This window comes from Cetorhinus maximus, chromosome 14 (assembly GCF_964194155.1).
Source record: "Cetorhinus maximus chromosome 14, sCetMax3.hap1.1, whole genome shotgun sequence".
NCBI lineage: Eukaryota > Metazoa > Chordata > Chondrichthyes > Lamniformes > Cetorhinidae > Cetorhinus > Cetorhinus maximus.
In genome coordinates this window covers 19,237,553-19,260,632 of record NC_135892.1, presented here as the reverse complement: position 1 = coordinate 19,260,632, position 23,080 = coordinate 19,237,553, and the positions used below count along the sequence as shown (strand labels likewise).

Genomic DNA, 23,080 nt, shown 5'->3' with positions numbered 1-23,080 from the left:
TCTGTCAGTGCACTGATTTCAAGAAGCTATTTCATAAAATCTCTGACTCAACTTGTGTGTCCCTGTATAATACTGTGCTGAATATTGGAAGAGTTGGTTTGGAACAAGTGATCAGTTTAATTTTTTTCCTTTCCTCCTGCCCCTCTACCTTAGAAAACACTTGCGATGGAACATGCAACGAGCTGTTGGACTCTTTACACGATGAAAGATCAGTGAATTACTTGGGGTCGAGGGCCCTCAAAAAGCAGCTATACTTGAACAAGGCGTCACAGAAGAGGTCTGAGGAAGATCCTGCGCCTCAGATGGCCGTTTGCAGATCCCCATCTTCGAACAGTCTGGAAGGGCGGCTAGGAAAGAAGTTTGTGAAGCCTTTTCACACGGCTGCCGAGCACAGCGTCGCACGGGTTCCAAAGAAATCTGGAAGAACGTCCTCTGACTCAGAATGCTGTGAAGATAAGTCACACAAGTTATCCCGCTCCCTGACCGACAGTGAGGTGGGCAAGGGCCTCACTGTTCAGAATCATGGAGTAAGTGGTCACTCTTTGGCAATTGAGGGATGTCATTGGTTAGTCATAAAATCATACGCTCACACAGCATAGGAGGAGACCATTCAACCCATTGTATTTGTGGCAGCTCTTTTAAAGAGCTGCAAAAGCAAAGTACTGCGGATGCTGGAAATCTGAAATAAAAACAGAAAATGCTGGAAATGCTCAGCAGATCTTGCAGCATCTGTGGAGAGAGAAGCAGAGTTAGCATCTCAGCGATCTTTCATCAGAACAGAGGAGAAACTTCTTCACCCAGAGAGTGGTTAGAATGTGGAACCTGTTACCACCTGTAGTAGTTAAGGTGAATAACATAGATGCATTCTTGGAGAAGTTAGCCAAGCACATGAGGGAGAAAGGAATAGAAAGGTATGTTGATAGGAGGCCTGTGTGGAGCATAAACATTGGCATAGACCAGTTTGGCTGAATGGGCTGTTTCAATGCTGTGAATTCGAAGTATCTCAATGTAAGGGAAGTAAAACCCATGAGGCGATTCAGGTACCAGGTATTCCATAAGACCATAAGATGTAGGAGCAGAAATAGGCCATTCAGTCCATTGAGTCTGCTCCACCATTCAATGAGATCATGGCTGATCTGATAATCCTTAACTCCACTTACCTGCCTTTTCCCCATAACCCTTGATTCCCTTCCTGATTAAAAATCTGTCTATCTCAGCTTTGAATATACTTAACGACCCAGCCTCCATAGCCTCTGCGGTAAAGAATTCCATAGATTGACTACCCTCTAAGAGAAGAAATTCCTCCTCATCTCTGTTTTAAGTGGACACTCCCTTATTCTGAGATTATGCCCTCTGGTCCTAGACTCTGTGACAAGGGGAAACAACCTCTCAGCATCTATCCAGTCAAGCCCCCTAAGAACCTTATATGTTTCAATAAGTTCGCCTCTCATTCTTCTAAACTCCAGTAAGTACAGGCCCAACCAATTCAACCTCCCCTCATAAGAAAATCCCTCCATCCCCGGGTTCAACCTAGTGAACCTTCTCTGGACTGCCTCCAATGCCAGCATATCTTTCCTTAGATAAGGGGACCAAAACTGTTCACAGTATTCTAGGTGTGGTCCAACTAGTGCCTTGTATAGTTTTAGCATTGTATAGTTTTAGTATTCAACCTTGTATGGTTTTAGTATTCAACAATATGCATAAATAGACACAGTGAATGAAATTAAATGCAGACAAGTGAGCCCTGAATTTCCTCCACATTCGTGCCTTGATACTGTACTGAAAAGCTTAATCAATTCTGTGGGTGGGGGGGTGGAGAGAAGGGTTGCTTAGGGAATCATCTCTTGGCAGTTTCAGAGAAGTGAGTGCATTATTGTGCATACTGTGAATTTCTGATCTCATTTCTCTTGAAGGGGCTCCTTTAGCTGTAAGTTGCCAATTCAGACACAGCAAGATCCCACAGATAACAGTAGAATTGCCGAGAGGTGGTTCCTGTTCCAGTTTGTTCCATCGCTGCTCTTTGTGGGATCTTGCTGTGCCCAAATTTTGACCATTTTATTTCTCTACATTACAACACCCCCAGTTTCCTGAGGAGGTGATGGTGGGTCACCTTCATAAAACGCCAGTAGCAGTTTGATGCAACTGAGGAGCTTGCGAGGCTGCTTCAGAGGACGGTTAAGAATCCAGCATATTGGTTTGGGACTGGAATCACATGTAGACTGGTTTCATTCTCCAAAGGACATTAGTGAAGCAGTTGGATTTTTACGATAACCCGACGGCTTCACGCTCACTTTTACTGATTTATTTCCAGACCTTTTATACTGAATTCAAATCCTGAAACAGCCATGGCAGGATTTGAATTCACATTCTCTGTACTATTAATCCAGGCTTCTGGATTACTAGTCCAGCAATATAACTACTACATTACTGTACTCCATATCAATATAATTAAGAAACATCATTATAAAATAAAGCTGTCACAATGAATGTGTAAGTTGGCTGACTCTAAGATGTGGAATCTGGCAGTAAGAATTCAGCCCAATTTGGTAGCCACTGTTCCACCCATTTCTCTGGAAATGTGTATTCTAATCCAAACAGATTACCGCGGTTTCATGGGAGAGATGCGAGATGTCCACTGGGTCCCATGAATGAAGTGATAATGTTCTATTCTATCCCACCAGTGCATTGGTAAAGAAGGGGTCAGCAGTGAGAAAGCGGGCACAACGAAATCCCCCACAAATTCACGGAAATCACTGAGCAGGAAGGTCAAGTCAGTGAAAGAGACGGTGAGGAGGAAGATTACAAAGACATACAGTGGTACTGCTCCAAACCAGGTAAGTAAATCCCCTCCACCTCTCCACCCCCCCTTTAAGACCGTCCTCAAAATCCATCTCTTTGACCAAGCTTTTTAGTCATTCCACCGAATCATCTCTCCTTCCTCGTCTCAGCAACAGTTTTTCCTCATGTCTTCACATGAAGTGCCTGAGGACATTTTTTTTCTATGTTATAGGAACATAGGCCAGAACATTGCTGTCGGCGTGCAGGGGTGGGGGTGGGGCGAGGGCGAGCCCAACACACCGACGTGCAAAATGACGCACAATAACATCGGTCGTGCGTCCCAACGTCATCACGCGTCATTTAGATAGTTAGTACGGCTGGCGCGCATCAGAGGCAGCTGCGCGCCTGCCGAACTGTCAAAGGCCTATTAAGTTAATTTAAAAAAGTAATTTAGATAATTAACAGTGCTGCCTGCCCAACCTTAAGGTTGGTGGGCAGGCAAAGAGCCCAAGCGGCCTTCGTGTTTTTCAGGAAATCTCATCCACGGGCGAGATGAGGTTTCCCGAAGGTTTAATAAAATCAATAAATAAATTTTGCTAAATTGACAAAACATGTCCCAGTTCCTGTGACACTGTCACATGATTTTTCTCTTTCTTTATTAAAAAATTTCAATATGTACTTAATCTCCCTAAGGCAGCTTCATGCCTCAGGGAGATTGCTGCGCTCTTTCGTGCGCATGCGCGAAAGAACGCAGACCCCGACTCTCCCTCCTCCCCCCTCCGCCTGCGCAGGCAGCACTCAGCGCTACAGAATGCGTTTTACACTAGACGGGCCTTAATTGGCCTGCCAATGTAAAATGGTGGCGTGCAGCTGATCACAGGCGGCGATTGGCTCCGCGCGCCCGCTCCCGCCTGACCCGCCCAACGTAGGTAAGTTTCTGACCATAGAAACAGAGTGGACTGTTCAGCCCCTTGAGCCTGGTCTGCCATCTAATGGCTGGTCTGTGATCTAACCCCATGTACTTGCCTTTGCCCCATATCCCTTAATATCTTTGGTTAGCAAAAATTCAGCAATCTGCGATTTAAAATTAAGAATTGATTTAGCATCAACAGCCCTTTGAAGAAGCCGGTTCCAGATTTCTATCATCCTTTGCGTGTTGAACCATTTCAGAACTTCTCTCTTGAAAGGTCTTAGCTCAAAATTTTAGGCTATGTTCCCTACTCCTAGAGTCCCAAACTAGTGGATATATTTTTTCTCTACCTATCCTATCAATGCCCTCTAATATCATGAAAACTTTGATTAATTCACCGCTAAATCTTCTAAATATCCAGAGAATACAATCTTTGTTTGTATAACTGCTCCTCATAACTTTACCCATCAAGCTCAGGTATTATTCTGGTAAATCTACATTGCATTCCCTCTAAAGCCAGTATAGCCTTTCTAAGGTGTGGTTCCTAGAATTAAACACAGGACTCTTGATTATGGTCTAATCAAGGCTCTCTATTTCTGTTGCATGACTTCTAGCCCCTTTGATATAAAGGTGAGTATCCCATTAGCTTTTTTTAGTTATTTTCTGTACCTATCCATAGCTTTTTAATGATCAACATACCTGGACCCCTAAGTCTCTTTGAACCTCCACTGTTTCTAACTTTTCATCACTTAGAAAGTACTCTGATTTATTCTTTTTTAGCCCAGAATGGATGACTTCATATTGAAATCCATTTGCCACAGTTTTGTCCATTCATTTTATCTATTAATATCTCTTTGTAATTTTATGCTTCCATCTAGACTGCTTACAATACCCCCTATCTTTATGTCATCAGTAAACAGATGTGTGGTTCTCTAACCCGTCATCCAAGTAGTTAATTAATATATTGAATAGTTGAGGCCATAATACAGATCCTTGCAGTTCACACTGGGCACATCCTGCCAATTGCAGTATCTGCCCATTATCTCCTGCCACTCAGCCATTTCCCGAACCAAGCCAACAATTTGCCCTGTAAAGGCACTATAGAAATGCAGATGGTGAGTTTTGATCTGTTGGTTCGCACATGGTTAATGCTTGCACCTGTACAGCGCCAAGAGAGATTCAGTACCACCGCATTACGCATGGCCAGCAATAGTATCAGTAAGAAAATGTGTTCTTGCTTTAATCTGGCACCCTTGCAAAGCTTGTGGGTTGGATAAATCAGGGGATTAGAGCAGCCTCGACCCTTCAAAGAGATTGAGAAATAATTAAATTGGCCTGCACTTTGTCCCTCATTGGACCCCATGTTTCCTGCTCGCACACAGTTGGTGGGAGTTCTGTTTTATTACATATAATGAATAGCAATACAAAAAAAGTTTTCTGTTCGTTATCCTAGATGTCAGGGCCAGTGAAGATCACAAGGCCATTGGTGAGAGTAATCCGAATACAAAAGTGAAGCTATCTAGGATCGGAATGGGCGGAAGAAAATTAAAAAATGGAAGAGACTCCATATGCTAAATTGATTTGTTCCCTTTCTCCTCAGTTGCCATCCAATGGAGTGATGTCCACTGCTCAGATTCCAGATCCAACTGAAAAGTCTATCCAACAGGACAGACCCAAGCTGACTGGCGGTGGTTCAGTGGAGAGTCTGCGGAGCTCCTTGAGTGGGCAGAGTTCAATGAGTAAGAGTCTTTTCATCACTCAGTTTGGGTGGTCAAACCTCCAGGATTGTCCTGGAGTGTCCAGGAATTGAAGGTTAAGCTCCACAATACTTCTGCAAACAACCAGGGAGAAAATTCAAAGTTGCATTAAACATCCTTTGGTCCATTTGCTTTGAACATTTGTATTTATTGGTTTTAAAAACATTCCAGATGGAGATAGAAAAGGTGTTTGACTAACCGCCAATATTAATCTAGTTGGATAAGAAAAAGTCAGTTTGCTTTCCAGTCAGCTGTGGAAAGGCACCATGTCATGAGGATGGATCATTGCGGGAGTGTGGGGGTAAGATGGTTCAAGGCGGGAGGTAGTTAATGAAATCTCCAGGAAACCCAACCAAAGCTGACGACCCTACTTTCAGCACTTTTCTAAATGTAGAAGAAGATCTGTAGTTTGTAAATGGTGAAAAAAGCAAACTGTTGTGTTGCTATATTCTGACTCAAGAAAATCTGGACAATTAAAACATAAATATAGAGGCCTGGTTTCACTGCCCTGGCCCCTACAGGTCCTGGCTATCCTGCAGATCACTTGCGGTTTTCTAGCCCTAGGCATTTGCATGGCCTGCTCCCTCTGCCTGAGGCTTGTGCCTGAAGATTGAGACGAGAAACAGAAGCACAGCTAGGCCTCAGAAGCGCGATCGTGGCCCTTGCCACTGAGATATTCTCTCCAGAAGCCACAAGAAGGCCCAGGGTCCTTGGGAGGAGGTGGGGGTGAAATGTACCTCCCACTTTGGACTTCTGAACTCACCCCACAGACTTTCCAGCCCAGAGGCTCCCAGTGCAGGCCCTTTTACCAAGATTCTTCACCTCAGACAGACGAAGGCAGAAAACCAAGAATGTCCCTCCTTCACACTGTTACACTGGGTCTACACCCACTATTGTTACTACAGGTCTATTGACAAGCCACAGGAGGACCCCAGGGAACCGTTGTAACAGCAATCTGCCCCTTTCTCCTCTTCACATCACCTGGGCAACGACGATTCGCTGAGAAGAAATACTTTCCCTTAGAGATTTTTATCTCTCCTTAACCAGGCAAAAAAGTAGAAGGAGTCATGTCACTAGCCCAAGCTCAGAAGGATGAATTGGAGGTTACCCTTTGTGAAACTCCATGTCTCCCACAAACGCTAGCCAGAAGTTACATTTCCCAATGATCCTTGCGATGAACTAAGACAGAGGGAAAATTCAGGCCACAGGGCAGGTGGAGAATCAGGCCTCACACTGGAGGATGTAGAATGTAACAGCTAAGAGTATCTTCTTTACCTCTCTCTGTTTCAGGCGGTCAGACAGTGAGTACCACAGATTCATCAGCCAGTAACAGAGAAAGTGTAAAATCGGAAGATGGTGAGGATGAGGAATCTGCCTACCAGGGGCCTTTTTGTGGCCGTGCTCGGGTCCACACTGACTTTGTTCCAAGTCCATACGATACAGATTCGCTGAAACTTAAGGTACTTCTGAATTTATTTTCACTTTTTTTTGTTTTGTATTTCTAGAAGGGATCCAGAGGTTTACTTGCCCTACACAGCCCCCCTCCCCAACCACACCCACCCCCCCAAAACAATTTAGAATTTGCAGTCCTTAGTCGAGTATATCTGGTGCCCAGCTGGCTGTGCTAACTGTCACCAGGTTAGGATAGTCTGTCACCGGAACAGCATCCCCATCACATCGGCATCCCCGGTGCCAGGTTCAGGCCATGTATCTCCAGATCCCATTGAGCTCAGCCAGGCTTCACTGCTCTGTCTAAACCATCCACTACTCCAGGATCACCCTGGACAGCTCACCGTGTCCATCAGACCCATCGCCCATTCCCACTAAACAGCTGGCCAACCACCTTCCCCGCACCGCCCCCCCCTCCCCTCCTTGACCACCAATGCTAGATTTCTGTGAAAATGGTTCCCTCTCCGCAAGGGTTGCCTTCTCCTTTTCAGCACTGCTGACCCCGTTCATAAACAAAAACCCAGCCTTGACTCCTTTGCCTCGCTTACTGCTACTCCCTTTTAGGGTGCGACTCAATCTCCCCATCGTAAGAGTGATAATATTGCGACATAGTCAGCTTACTTCGGACTAATTTGTGACATACCGGGCCTTTCTCTCTGACCTCAAAATAGTTTAAACCAAGTGAACCATTACATTCAAGGGCACTCAGGAGAAGCGCCTTTATCCCAGAGAGTGGTTAGAATGTGGAACTTGGCTGCCACACGAAACAGTTGGGGTGACAGCACTGATGCTAGATATGTTCATGAGGAATTTAGAAATATAAGGTAATAATCGTAGGATTAGATGAAGAGGGATAGGAGGAGATTCATGTGAAACATAAACACCAGCATTAACCAGTTGGGCTGAATGGCCTGTTTCTTTGCTGTAAATTCTATGTAAAACCACAAACCAGCACTTCTGTGAACACGTTAACTAGTAAAAAATAATGCAGAGAAAATTCAGTCGACTGTACCCAATACCATTCAACCAAGCACTAACTGATTCCCTCTGCCAAACCTGGTCAACTTTACCAAAGAACAGTGATAACCCAGAGAAAAAAAATGATAGAATCTTGCAACTTTACAGCACAGAGGAATGCCAATCAGCCCATCGCACCTGTGCTAGCTCCCTGAAAAGAGCTTTCCCAATTAACTCCATTCTCTTGGCCTTTCCCCTTTTCCTTGTACGTTTTTTTTGTCAAAGATTTTTTTTCAAAGTTATTATGGATTCTGTTTCTATGTGGTAGATTCCTAACTCACCCACTTCAGAAATAGTTTCTCTCTTTTTACATCATCAAAACTGCTTCATAGATTTGAACCCCATCAGATCTTCTGTGTTCTAATGAAAAAAAACCCCAATGTCTCTGGATTCTCCTTGTAACTAAAGCCTCTCATCCTGGCATCACCTTAGTGAGTCTCTTCTGTTGCCTCCCCTTGGCCTTGACATACTACATAGTGTCCAAAACTCTACACGATATTCCAAATACAGCCTAACCAATGATTTCAGCAGATTATGTATTAACTCTTTACTTTTTACTCTGTATCCCTATTAATAAAACCCAAGATGGCTAATGTTTTTTTTTCCAATCTATTAAAGTCCTCCCATTCTGAAACATTTATGTATATGAACCCTTAAGTTTGTCCATTCCTTTTAAAGTTTTACCATTTAGTGTTGCATCCTCTCCCATTCTTCAACCTAAAATATATCACCTCACGCTGCTCAGCATTAAATTTTACCTGACGCCATTCTGTCCAATCTCTGAACTGATGTTCTCCTGAAGTCATTTGCAATCATCATCCCTTTCAACCATACTTCCTATTTTTAATGTTGCATGCAAAATTTAGCAATATTCCCTCCTGTACCCAAGTCCATCATTGCCTCTATTATAGAGACAATCACTGGGTTCAACAGTGACTCTTGGAGGTGAAGCAATGAAAACTATCTGAAGATCAGTGAACAGACCTACGTCTGGTCATTACAGACCCAGTGACCCAAAAAAAGGCTTTACTTTTGGGGCCTTCATGTTTGCAACCATCTCTGTCAAATTCTCCTAGTGGACAGGGACTGGGCCCAGCACAGACCACATGCCCCATTTCTTTTGGATACCCTTGAAGATGGGTCATGCCAATGATAAAGGAGGAAAGTGAGGCAGGATGTGTTGGAATGCTTCGTTTACATGGCAGCCCTTAGCCTTCACTTACTGCAGGTGCAAAAACTCTCTTGGGGCGGTGCCAGAATTCCCAAGGCAATAAAGGGGTGAAGACCCATATCATGACATTAAGTATATCTTGTGTATAAATTTTAGGAAAATCAGCCCCATTAAATTTTATTTTAACTTTAGAAAGTGAATCAAATGGAGGGAGATTGAGACACACATTGGAACAAATGCTAATATAACACCCTTATTCAAAAAGGGGGAAGGCAGAAAGTAGGGAACTATAGACCAGTTAGTTTAACGTCTGTTGTTGGGAAATTGTTGGAATCGATTATTAAGGAAGTAGTAATGGAGCATTTGGAAAGTCAAAATGCAATCCATCAGAGTCAGCATGGTTTTATGAAGAGTAAATCGTGTTTGACTAATTTGCTAGAGTTCTTTGAAGATGTGACAAGCAAAGTGGATAATGGGGATCCTGTAGATGTAGTATATCTGGACTTCCAGAAGGCCTTTGATAAGGTGCCGCACAAAAGATTAACACACAAGATAAGATCACATGGAGTTAGGGGTAATATATTAGCTTGGACAGAGGATTGGCTAACCAACAGAAAGCAGAGAGTCGAGATAAATGGATCTTTTTCTGGATGGCAAGCTGTAACTAGTGGGGTGCCACAGGGTTCATTCCTTGGGCCACAACTATTTACAATCTATATTAATGACTTGGATTCAGCTATAGAAGGTACTATAGCTAAATTTGCAGATGACACCAAAATAGGTGAGAAAGTAAGTTGCAATGAAGAAATAAGAAATTTACAAATGGATATGGACAGGTTAAGTGTATGGGCCAAAATTTGGCAGATGGAGTTTAACGTGGATAATTGTGAGGTTATCCATTTTGGTCGGAAGAATAAAAAGGCGACTTATTATTTAAATGGAGAGAAACTTCAGAATGCTTCGGTGCAGAGGGATCAGGGTGTCCTCGTGCATGAATCTCTAAAAGCTAGTATGCAGGTACAGCAGGTAATAAGGAAGGCAAATGGAATTTTGGCATTCATTGCTAAAGGAATAGAGTATAAAAATAGGGACGTGTTGTTGCAACTGTACAAGGCATTGGTGAGACTGCATCCGGAGTATGGTGCACAGTTTTGGTCCCCTTACTTGAGGAAGGATGTAGTTGCATTGGAGGCGGTTCAGAGGAGATTCAATAGATTGATTGCAGAGATGCGGAGCTTGTCTTATGAGGAGAGATTGAGCAATTTAGGCCTATACTCGCTAGAGTTTAGAAGGATGAAAGGAGATCTAATTAAGGTATATAAGATGCTCAAGGGGATAGACAAAGTAGACGTGGAGCAAATGTTTCCCCTTGTGAGGCATTCTAGAATGAGAGGCCATAGTTTTAGACTAAGGGGTGGTAGATTTAAATCAGAGATGAGGAGGAATTACTTTTCTCAAAGGGTCATGAATCTGTGGAATTCACTACCTCAGAGTGCAGTGGATTCCGGGACGCTGAATAAATTTAAGGAGGAGATAGACAGATTTTTAATTAGTAATGGGTTGAAAGTTATGGAGAGAGGGCGGGAAATTGGAGTTGAGGCCAAAATGAGATCAGCCATGATCGTATTGAATGGTGGGGCAGGCTCGAGGGGCTGAATTGCCTACTCCTGCTCCTAGTTCTTATGTTCTTATCAGTCCTAATCTTGATGTTTAAAGGTCCAAACCAAGTCAGTACTGTTATGACTCCCGTAGAGACCAATAAGTTGAAATGAATCCCAAACAATTCTGACAAAAGGAATTGAGGGACAAGATTTCACTTTTAAAACTTTTACTGTAACAGTCAAACCCAAAATCAGCATAAAATTGTAAATTTTATAATGTATAAAGAGACATGCTGTCAAAGCTTTTCGTCTTGCACTCAGTGTGACAAAGGAATAGACAAGTTGCAAAAAAATGTTTTGGATTGGGGGAAGAGTGGATTTTAGTAAAATAAGGCAGGATCTGGCCAAGGTAGATTGGGAACAGCTACTTGTGGGGAAATCTACAGAGGAGCAGTTGGGGGCGTTCAAAAAGGAAATGGGGAGGGCACTGGCTCAATATGTTCCCTCTAGGGTGATAGGAAGGAGTAACAAGCCCAGAGAACCATGAATGACCAGAGATATTCAGGATACGATGAGAAGGAAAAGAGAGGCTTTTAGCAGATGCAAGAGGGGCAAATCAGCAGAGGCATTAGTGGAGTACAGAAAGTGCAGGGTGGAGCTTAAGAAAGCAATTAGGAGAGCAAAGAGGGGATATGAGAAAGCTCTGGCTGGTAAAAGTAGGGAAAATCCCAAGATATTCTATAAGTATGGGAAGAGGATAACCAGGGAAAGAGTAGGACCCATTAGGGACCAAGGGGGCACTCTATGGGTGGAGTCAGAGGACATCGGTAGTGTTGAACGAATACTTCACATCCGTCTTCACCCAATAGAATGAGGATGAAGGTATCGAACTCGGGGAGAGAGACTCTGAGGTTCTTGAGCAAATTGATATAGGGAGTGACAAGGTATTGGAGTTGTTGGCAGGCTTAAAAGTGGACAAATCTCCTGGTCCAGATGATTTGTGTCCCAGGCTGCTGAGGGAGGCAAGGGAGGGGATCACAGGGGCTCTGACCCAAATTTTTAATTCCTCTCTGGCCACGGGAGTGGTGCCAGAGTACTGGAGAACAGCTAATGTGGTTCCACTGTTTAAGAAGGGTTGTAGAGATAAGCCAGGGAACTGTAGAACTATAGACCAGTGAGTCTCACGTCAGTGGTAGGGAAACTATTTGGAGAAAATTCTGAAGGAGAGAATCTATCTCTACTTGGAGAGGCAAGGTTTGATCAGGGATAGTCAGCATGGCTTTGTCAGAGGGAGGTCATGCCTAACAAATTTGATTGAATTTTTTGAGGAGGTGACCAGGTGTGTAGATGAGGGTAGTGCAGTTGTTGTAGTTTATATGGATTTCAGAAAAGCCTTTGACAAGGACCTACATGAGGGACTTATAAAGAAGGCAAATGCACATGGGATACAGGGTAGTTTGATAAGGTGGATTCAAAATTGGCTTAGTTGTAGGAGGCAGAGTGTGATGACAGAAGGCTGCTTTAGTGACTGGAAACCTGTGTCCAGTGGCGTACCACAGGGATCTGTGCTGGGTCCCCTATTATTCGTCATTTTTATAAACGACATAGATGACTATTTGGTGGGTAGGATTAGTAAGTTTGCGGATGACGCAAAGGTTGGCCGGGTGGTTAACAGTGGCTGGGTGTCTTGGGCTATAGACGGGATGGTCAAATGGGCAGATAAGTGGCAGATGGAATTTAACCCTGAAAAGTGTGAGGTGATACACTTTGGAAGGATTAATTTGACAAGGAAGTATTCAATGAACGGCATGGCACTAGGAAGTTCTGAGGAACAAAGGGACCTTGGCGTGTGTGTCCATAGATCTTTGAAAACGGAGGGGAATGTTAGTGGGGTGGTGAAAAAGGCATATGGGACACTTGTCTTTATCAATCGAAGCATAGATTACAAAACTGGGGAGGTCATGTTGGAGTTGTATAGAACCTTGGTGAGGCCACAGCTGGAGTACTGTGTGCAGTTCTGGTTGCCACATTATAGGAAGGATGTGATTGCACTGGAGGCGGTGCAGAGGAGATTCACCAGGATGTTGCCTGGGATGAAACATTTAAGTTATGAAGAGAGGTTGGATAGACTTGGGTTGAATTCACTGGAGCAGAGAAGACTGAGGGGCGACCTGATCGAGGTGTATAAGATTATGAGGGGCATGGACAGGATGGATAGGGAGCAGCTGTTCCCCTTAGTTGAAGGGTCAGTCACGAGGGGACACAAGTTCAAGGTGAGGGGCAGGAGGTTTAAAGGGGATGTGAGGAAAAACTTTTTTACCCAGAGGGTGGTAATGGTCTGGAATGCGCTGCCTGGGAGGGTGGTGGAGGCGGGTTGCTTCACATCCTTTAAAAAGTACCTGGATGAGCACTTGGCACATCATAACATTCAAGGCTATGGGCCATGCGCTGGTAAATGGGATTAGGTGGGTAGGTCAGGTGTTTCTCACATGTCGGTGCAGACTCGATGGGCTGAAGGGCCTCTTCTGCACTGTGAGATTCTGTGATTCATCAGGCCAGATGCAAGAATACCAAATTTCAAAGGGAACAATAATTTATACCGCATGAGAAAAAGGGTGCTGATTGGTTGGCAAGTGGACTCTTGTCGAGGCATTGCCATGGAGAATGCACTAGGGAACAGTTGTCCCCCAAGCTTTTGTTTAATTGAAAAAGACGCAATGACAGAACATGTTCTTTCTGTTTGCAGAGGGCAGGGTCTTGCATATAAATAAATGTAGCATCTAGCAGGTGTAAGTGAGCCACAATGTAGGTCCGATTAATAATCTTAAACTGGTTGTTGGTGTAATTCTTAGCACACCCGGGATTGTTCAGTAAGTTCTGTCCAATCACGGAATCACATATAATGTTGGACACTATGGCCTGAATTTTTAGGGCGCAATCACTGTGCTTTGGAGCAGCCGGGAAATGGACCGCCGACTGCAATTGGCCCCCAACTGCAGTTTCACGCTGGCTGCCCAATTAATGGCAAACCAGCATGAAGTGCACGCTGAGAAGTTCAGTGTTGCCAGGGTGAGGGCGGGAAGAGGGCAAGCGCTGACATCAACGCGGGTTTGGGCGAGCGCTGACAGAAAGCTCCCTGAAGGCAGAGAGCTGCCTCAGGGAACTGAAGACCTGAAAAGCATGAAATAAAGTTTCAAATAAAATCCGGAAAAAAATGTGCAAGCATCACAATCAATCACCTGAATGTATGCATTGTAAAAATGCTGTCCATAGATGTTTATTTTTCTTCAATTTAATAACGGAAACCTCATCCCGCCCGTAGATGAGGTTTGAAGAAAAATGCAAAGGCCGCCTGGCCAATTCGCCTGTCCGCCAACTGTAAGGTTGGATGGGCAACGTAAAATTAAAGGCAATTGCATCTTTAATTACCTTAATTGGTCTCTTAATTGTCGGTGGGCGCACTTCTGACTTTTGCGCGCACCCTCCAACCAAAATATTGCCCAAGCGCGGGATGATATTGGGACGCTCGCCCAACGTCATCTCGCGCAATTTCGCATCTGATCGGGTCAGGCGTGTGCCCACCCTCCCTCCGGCATAAAAACTCTGCCCTATGTTCTGAGTTTTGCAAGCAGGAGCTGACTGAGTATGGTCGTTTTCCTGCAGGGTAAGGGCTACCCCAGTCAGATCATTGCTCGCTGTATATCACACAAACTCATGATTGGTATTCAGGCTGTCCCTTTCAGTCCTGAAAAGTGCCCAGTCTACCTCAGATTACTCTGCAAGTGTAAGGTGTCTCGAAACTTTGAGCAACAGGTGAAGCTAGCCGTTTCACGCTGCTACTATGCAGTTGCAAAACAAATGGTATTCTTCACGAACAGGATGCTGCAGTCATGCATAAAGATGTTCTACCTTCCACACAAATGAGCAATATGGTATATGAATTTCAGTGCCAGTGTGATGCTAGGTATGTAAGTCGTACATCCCAAAGATAGGTGGATCACATCAAACAGCTTGTCCCTTCAGCAGTTTGCAACAGGCAGAGTACTGACTGTACTCAGCCAGCCGTGCTTGCAAAACTCAGAACATAGTGTCCAACATTAGATGTGATTCCACAATTGGACAGCACTTACTGAACAATCCCAAGTGTGCCAAGGTTTACAACAACAGCCAATTTAAGGGTATCATTTGGGCTCACAATGTGGCTCACTTACACTTGCTAGAAGCTACATATATTCACACACACACTGCTCTGTCCTCTGCAAACAACAGGAATATGTCCAGGCATTGTGGCTTTTTCAATTAAACAAAAGCTTGGGGACAACTGTTCCCTGCTGCGTTCCCCATGGTAATGCCTCAACCAATTAGAGTCAACTTGCATTTTTAAAATTTAAACAAAAGATTGAGAGAGAATTGTTCCCTGCTACATTCTCTCATGGCAACCCTATTGACCAATCAGAGCACAATTGCCAACCAGTCAGCACCCTTTTACTCATGCAGTATAAACTGTTGTTCCCTTTGAATGTGATATTCTTGCATCTGTCCTGATGAGTGCAAGACTAAAAGCTTTGACAGCATGATTATTTTTCAGCGATACTCAAGTTCTTTACTACCAAGCAACTATAAAATTAAGTATGCATTAACAGACAAAGGGTATTTTGAAAAGATGAGTCTCACTTTAAATAGTCGATACCACAAAGATACCTTCACCCAAAATTACAAGCACTCGCATCACTCCCTGCACAAATATAGCACAACGCACAATCTCACCATCTTTCCAACATGGCCTCCGGTACGTAGGATCTCTCACTTTTCTCACTCAATGGATTTAGCCCTCAAGTCGTTTTCACCAACAGCCTTATTCTAGCCGACGTTCCTGGACATGGTTAACACCCAAACATTACACAGTTGCAGAACCTCTTTAGCTAGGCTGACAGCAATCTTGATGAGACAGATTCTCCAGAGAGTCATTTATTAGATCCCTTTAATCAACCCCAATAAAGAATCTGGTTGACTCTGGCAAAACTGAAGCAGTAACAGTAAAATGGTCCAATTCATAACCTCTGCTCCAAACCTGTCTTCAGCTTTCTGTCCTTTTTAACAGTATTACACATACAGTTCCTTGTAAAAATGCCTTCTCTGGCACCCTCTCTGCTGTAGAACTGAACCCACAACAAAAGGTCTGTGTCTGTCTGTGTTACACCACAAGCTGTAAACTTGATGCCCCAATTAACTGCATTTTGTTCTTCCTGGCTAGCAAACTCCCATCTCCATAGCAACATAGAAGTCACAGCCCAGTTTATGGCTTTGCCTTTGTCTCCCTTGCAACCTCAAGTCAGGCTAATTTCTCAGAAATTTAATGACCTCATGGCCAGGAATTCCAATTACCCCTCTTTCCATAATTCACTCTGGTTTCACTTTGGATTTACAGGGATAGCTCACAAAGTCAAGCTTTTTGCCAAGTACAGAGTTTGTCACACTACTTGCATGATATCTATTAACAGTGTCTCATTGGAAAGAGATGCAACTAATTTTAATGTTTCTAGATAGTAAAATATGTAAAGGGAAAATTTTGGGACTATTATCTCAAATGATCTTTATTAAGGTAAACTGTTGAAGAATTATTGGTTTATGAGATCAGAATAATACTACATTGTTAGACTATCCCTAGTTGTCTTAAGCTGGTGGTGGTCCTCGATGTCAGCTGTGACTCAGTGGTAGCATTCTTGCCTTTGTGCCAGAACATTGTGAGATCAGGGGCAGAATTTAGCCCTTGTCGGGCAGGAAGCTGACCACTGCCCCCGATCGAGGCCGGAAGGCGATTTCATGCCGGCAGCCCAGCATTAAACGTGAGCAGCAGCGCTTTGCGCTGCTTGTGCGGGTGGGGGGAGCAGGGCGAGCACAAACTTCACAAGTGCGCACTTGAGAATCTCCCTGAGGCACAGAGCTGCCTCAGAGAGATGAAGAGTTTTCCAAAAAAAAAAAGAAATGAAAAATGTTACAAAACATGTCCCCTCGTGTGACTTTCACATGTTATTAATTAAATTTAAAAATTTTGTTTTATTTTATTTGCTTTAGGAAACCTCATCCCACCCATGAATGAGATTTCCTGAAAAGTGCAAAGGCCGTTTGTCCTTTTTGCCTGCCCGCCAACCATAAGATTGGATGGGCAGCGAGTAATGACAGTTAATTGAGACTTTAATGGCATTAACAAGCCTTATAATTGTCGGCGGGTACGCTGCTGACTCCCACATGCACCCACCGACCAAAATATAGTGTGACTGCTCGTTGACGTGGGGACACTCGTCCGACGTCAACACACGTCATTTTACGCTCGAGCAGGTCGGGCATTCACCCGCCCACCAAGGTAAAAATTTTGCCACAAGTCGTACTCTAGAGACTTGAGCACAAAATTTAGGCTGGCAGTCTCATGGCAGTAATGAGGGAGTGCTGCACTGTCAGAGTGCTGTCTTTCAGATGAGGCATTAAACCAAGTCCCGGTTTGTGCCCTCATGTGAATGTAAATGATCCCATGACGCTATTTTGAAGAAAAGCAGGGGAGCTCTCCCTGGTTTCCTGGATAATATTTATCCTCCACATACTAAAACAAACTACCTGGCCATTATTACATTCCTCTTTGTGGGACCTTGCTGTGTGCAAATTGACTGCTGCGTTTCCTTACATTACAACAATGAATACACTTTTAAAAGCATTTAATTAGCTAGAAAGCACTTCAGGGCCCCCTGAGGTTGTGAAAAGTGATAGGTAAATATAAGCCATTCTTTCTATTTTTTGTTTTGCTTCTTGAACCACTTGCTCCTGCAATGGCATTAGGTAGGCAATTCAGGGATTTTGACCTAGCCGCAGTGAAGAAATGTGTGGTATAAAAGCAGAAAATGCTGGTCAAACTCAGCAGGTCTGGCAGCATCTGTGGCGAGAGAAACAGAGTTAACATTTCGAGTCCGTATGACTCTTCTTCAGAACTAAAGAGGATGGTGTGGTACTTGGGGGTTATAGTGTCCCCATGATATTGCTGCTTAGTCCATCTTGGTAACAGAAATGATGAAATTGAATCATACACACCAGAAAGAGGTCATTTGGCTGGCTGATTTCTGTGCTCACTCTTTGAAAGAGCTGTCCAATTTAGACACACGCTTAGTTTTTCCCCCCACAACGCTGCAAATTAGGCCTCTTCAAGTATATCTCTAATTACCTTTTAAGAGTTCCTGTGGAATCCAATTCCACCACTCTTTCAGGTTGTGCATTCCAGATTTTAACGACCCTCTGTGTAAAGAAATTTCTCTTCGTTTCCCTTCTCATTCTTTTGCCGGTTATTTTAAATATATGGTTACAAACCCACTTGCTAGAGGCAATAGTTTCCCCTTACTTTGTCAAAACTCCTCATAATTTTTAATATTATTAAGTCTCACCTTAACCTAATTTGCTTTAAAGGAGAACAATTCGGCTTCTCTAATATCTCCACATAACCAAACTCCATCATTCCTCCTCTGCGCCCTCTCCAGGGATTTGACACGCTCCCTAAGTATGTTGCCGAGAAACGTACAGAAAACTTCAGCTGACACCTAACCAGCGATTTATAAGGTCTTCACATACCTTCCTTGTTTTTGCAATTGATACCCCAATTTACAGAGCCAAGTATCCTATATGAGTTGATGTAGTGCATCCTGTAGGTCATACATACCATAGCTAAAATGCTGCCAGTTTTAGATATTGAGCCTATGCAGTATATTGACAGAGGCAGTGATATAGCAAAGTGTTCTGTGCTGGACAGTTTCAAGCTTCTTAAGTATTGTTCAGGCTGCACCCATCCAAGCAAGTGTTCCATCATGCCTTAGGCTTGAGTCTTGTGGTTGGTGGAAAGGCTTTAAGGAATTAGCAGGTATCGCGGAGCACCTGGATTATGGGCTATAATCTCTGGTCCATCATCTTACTGCTGTTTGTGGGACATTGCTGTCTACATTTCCTACCTTATAACAGTGACTACACTTCAGAAAATACTTCAATGACTGTGAAGGACTTTGGGATATGCTGATATTGTGAAAGGCACTATACAAATGCATTCTGTGACTACATAAGTTTTTAATACAAGCTCTGCATTTTCTCTTGGTTTTCAACAGAAAATAGTGATAATCCATTAACCTGTTTTACAGAAAGGAGATATTATAGACATAATCAGCAAACCCCCAGGGGGGACTTGGATGGGTCTGTTGAACAATAAAGTTGGGACCTTCAAATTCATCTACATGGATATTGTGAATGATGAAGTGGAGAAACCAAAAAGGCCGAGGAGAAGGAGACGGGGAGGCAAACTCGCGAAACCCCAAACTGTTCAGGAGCTCCTCCAACGCATTGGTCTACAGGTTGGCTCCTTGACTTGCTCTAACCGTTCCCTTATTCAATGAAACCCCAATAGTGGGATGCTCCCAGCAAAATGAAGTTTGAATTCACACAAACGAACCCTAAATTGATGGTGATTTTATTGCAAACAGTGAGGGCCCACTTCAGTCTGTGTCACAGCAACGAGATAAAAATTGCAATGGCAAAAGATTTCTTCACGCTCGATAAAAATCTTAAGATAGGGTGACCAGGCCTCCTTCCAAAAACAGGCAGGAGCCTTCTGAATATGTTGAAATCCGGGTCCTGTGATATATTTAGGACTCCAATGCTATTTCAATCTCAACAACAACAAAGATCCAAAAGGCTCGTTGCCTTTCCACTAGGCCGCAGGAGCAGGCTGATGAAAAGGTCCTCCAGCCTGCCTGGCAAGCCCAGGAGCAGACCTGCGAGAAATTAGAATCATAAAGTGCTACAGCGCAGAACGGGGCCATTCGTCCCATTGTGCTTGTACCAGCTCTTTGAAAAAGGCATGCAATTAGATCCACCAACCTGCTCTTTCCCCATATTCCCTCCAATTATTTATCCAATTTCCTTTCGAAATATATTGTATCTGATTCCACCATTCTTTCAGGCAGTATATTCCAGATCATCATAACTCACTTGGTTTAAAAAAAAAAGATCCTCACGTCACCCCTGGTTCTTTTGACAACTAGGTCTGTGCCCTTTGGTTACTGACCTTTCCACCACTGGAAACCAGTTTCTCCTCATTTACCCTATCCCTGATTTTGAACAACTCTATAAAATCTCCGTTTAACCTTCTCTGTTCTAAGAAAAACAACCCCAGTTTTTCAAATCTTCGATGTAACTGAAGTCTTTAATCCTGGTACCATTCCAGTAAATCACTTCCTTGCCCTCGCTAAGCCATCCTTCCTGAAGTGTGGTACACAGAATTGGCCACAATGCTCCAGCTGGGGCCTAACCAGTGTTTTATAAAGGTTTAGCATAACTTCCTTGCTTTTGTACTCTATTTATAAAAGCAAAGATCCCTCATGACATTTTAACAGCTTTCTTAATTGCCCTCTTAGCTTCAAGACTTGTGTTCCAACACCCCCAAATCTGTCTGCTCCTAAACCCCCTTTAAGTTTTTTTTAGTTTATAAATCGCTCCTTATTTTATCCACCAAAAGGAAACACTTCACACTTCCTTGCGTTAAGTTTCATCTGCCATGCGTCTGCCCATTTCACCGGTCTGTCTATGCCCTCTTGACATTCTTTGCTATTCTCCTCGCTCTCTATTATGCTTGAGATTTGTGTCATCTGTAAACCTGAAATTATGCTCTGTGTAAACTCCAGGTCATTAATATCTGCAAGAAAAGAGCAGTGGTCCTAATACCAATCCCTGGGAAACACCCACTGCATAGCTCCTTCAGTCAGAAAGACAACCATTCATCACTACTCTCTATTTTCTGTCCCTTAACCCAATACATATCCACTTAGCCACTGCCCCTTTAATTCCATACTGTTTATTTCCAAAACTTCAACTGCACATCCCTCATCAATCCTCTCTGTTATTTCATCAAAGAAATAATTCAAGTTAGTAAAACACGAGTTGGCTTTAACAAATCCATCCTGGCTTTCCTTTATTAACCCATAATTCTCCAAGTTCCTCCTGCCAGGCCCCAGGGGGAGACACATGGAAGGCTATCCGACATGCCCGAAAAGCAGGCCATTGAGAAGGCCCTCTGACCTACCACCCCACTGAATAGTCACCGTCGCTCTTGTTTGTTCCATTTACAGCAGCACATGCCGACTCTGCTATTGAATGGGTACGAGGACCTGGACACATTCAAGCTGCTGCAAGAGGAGGACTTGGATGAACTGAACATTCTGGAACCACAGCACAGATCCCGGCTGCTGGCGGCTGTCGAACTCTTGCACGAGTATGACAGTAAGAGCAATGCCTTTGTTTGGTAGTAAAAATTGCGGTCATAACGTTGAGGCAAGACAAGGAATAAATGCTAAGCTTTATTGTTGCATCACCTCAGTTAATGTTAATAAAATAGAGGAAGCCTTGGATGTTTTGGAGATGTTGAAACATCTCAAATACACAAAAACACAATCAATTCTTTTTGGAGAAACACTGACCGCCATGCATGTAAAATGTTCTCCAAGTATCACCGTAGAATCCTGCAGCATGGGAGGAAGCCATTTAGTCCTGTACACCTATGCCAATTCTTAGAGTATGCCATACATCCCACTCCCCTTAGTCCCCTTGCTCTGCACTTCGTAAAATTTTATTTTTCAATTCGACCTTTTTATAAATTCTCTTCCGCCCGTGTTTCTGGTGGACAGCCTAAAAAAATCTCAATTCTTTCCTTCAATCTTTGTTCTTGATTTTGATTTTGCTTTCAGAATGTGTGCAAATGTACAGAAGTCCATAGAAATTACAGCACAGAAAACATTTGACCCAATGAGCCCTTCCAGACAAGCAAATATTCCTAATCCCATATCCCTTGATCACCCTTTCCTTCATTCAGTTATCTAACCCATTGTTAAATGTTGAAATGGGCTCTGTTTCCCCTCTCTGTCTGAATGGATAGTCACCTCATTCCCTTGTTTGCTAACTCGTTCTGACCACCTCCTGCAAAGTGCATTTCGACAACCCTTCAGCTTTTTTATGTAACAGAGTGTCACCGGCTTTTTCTCACATTAGGAAGCTTTGAGCTCAAGTCCAAGCAGAGATAATTACTGCAAATATGGTTACCCTGGACACACAAAGTGTCTAGGACCTTCCACAATGAACAGAGACTACACATAACTGGCTTCACCCATTCCTCTATACTAAACTAAAATGTTTTCTCCTAGATTTAACAAAAATCAAACTGAACAACTCTGCGATTTAATTTCTCAAGTATAACTTTAGGATAGCTACATCATAATGCTGAACTTCCCCCTCAGGTGAAGTATACTGTCCTGTCCTTAACGCTCCACTGGTCTATTGCAGTCAAGACTAATCAATCGGTAACAAACTTGGATTTATATTGTCTTCATTTACACAATAACCATAGACAAAAAAGCAGCTGATCATACGAACATACATACATGCAAACATACAAATTTGAAGTTCAGCCCCTCGAACCTGCTGTGTCATTTGATAAGATCACGGCTGATCTGCTTGTGGCTTCAACTCTATTTTCCTGTCTACTCCCCTTTGACTCCCTTGTCAGTCAAGAATCTACCCAACTCAGCCTTAAAAATATTCAATGATCCTGCCTCCACTGCTCTCTGGGGAAGAGAATTCCACAGACTAACAACCCTCAGAAAAAAAAATCTCCTCATTCCATTTTAAATGGGAGAGCCTCACAAGGGAAAGATCCTTTCAGCGTCCACCCTGTCAGGTCCCCTCAGGATCTTTTATGTTTCAATAATTTCACCTCTTATTCTTCTAAACTCCAATGGATACAGGCCCAACTTGTCCAACCTTTCCTCATAAGATAACCCCTCCATCCCAGGAATCAGTCGAATGAACTTTTTCTGCACTGCTTCAGATGTAATTATATTTCTTTCTTAAATAAGGAGATCAAAAACAGTTCTCCACATATGGTCTAACCAATACCCCATACAACTGTAGCGAAGATTTCCTACTTTTATATTCCATTCCCCTTGCAATAAACAATAACATTCAATTTGCCTTCCTGATCACTTCTTGTACCTGCACACTAACTTTGTGATTCATTTACCAGGAAACCCATATCCCTCTGTACTGCAGAGTTCTGTGATTTCTCTCCATTTAAATAAGATGCTGCTTTTCTATTCTTCCTGCCAAAATGGACAAGTTCACATTTTCCCACATTATTTTCCATCTGCCAGATTTTTACCCACTCACTTAACCTATCTATATCCTTTTGCAGACTCCTTATGTCCTCTTGACAACTTACTCTCCTACCTATCTTTGTGTCATCAGCAAATTGAGCAACCATACATTCAGTTCCTTCGATATAGATTGTAAATAGTTGAAAGGCCCCTGCACGATCCCTGTAACA

The 23,080-nt window shown here is 43.3% G+C and overlaps 1 protein-coding gene across 7 annotated transcripts in view; it reads left to right on the top strand.

Annotated features, from left to right (window-relative positions):
* The window catches only part of LOC144689492 (SAM and SH3 domain-containing protein 1-like), a 141,421-nt gene that overhangs the window by 109,296 nt on the left and 9,045 nt on the right, over positions 1-23,080 (top strand). For all 7 annotated transcript variants that reach the window (XM_078556621.1, XM_078556620.1, XM_078556622.1 and 4 more), the window contains 6 exons: positions 154-527; positions 2,682-2,834; positions 5,289-5,427; positions 6,736-6,905; positions 18,852-19,061; positions 20,835-20,985. In XM_078556621.1, the coding sequence (XP_078412747.1) occupies positions 154-527; positions 2,682-2,834; positions 5,289-5,427; positions 6,736-6,905; positions 18,852-19,061; positions 20,835-20,985 (1,197 nt within the window). The remainder of the gene's footprint in view (positions 1-153; positions 528-2,681; positions 2,835-5,288; positions 5,428-6,735; positions 6,906-18,851; positions 19,062-20,834; positions 20,986-23,080) is intronic.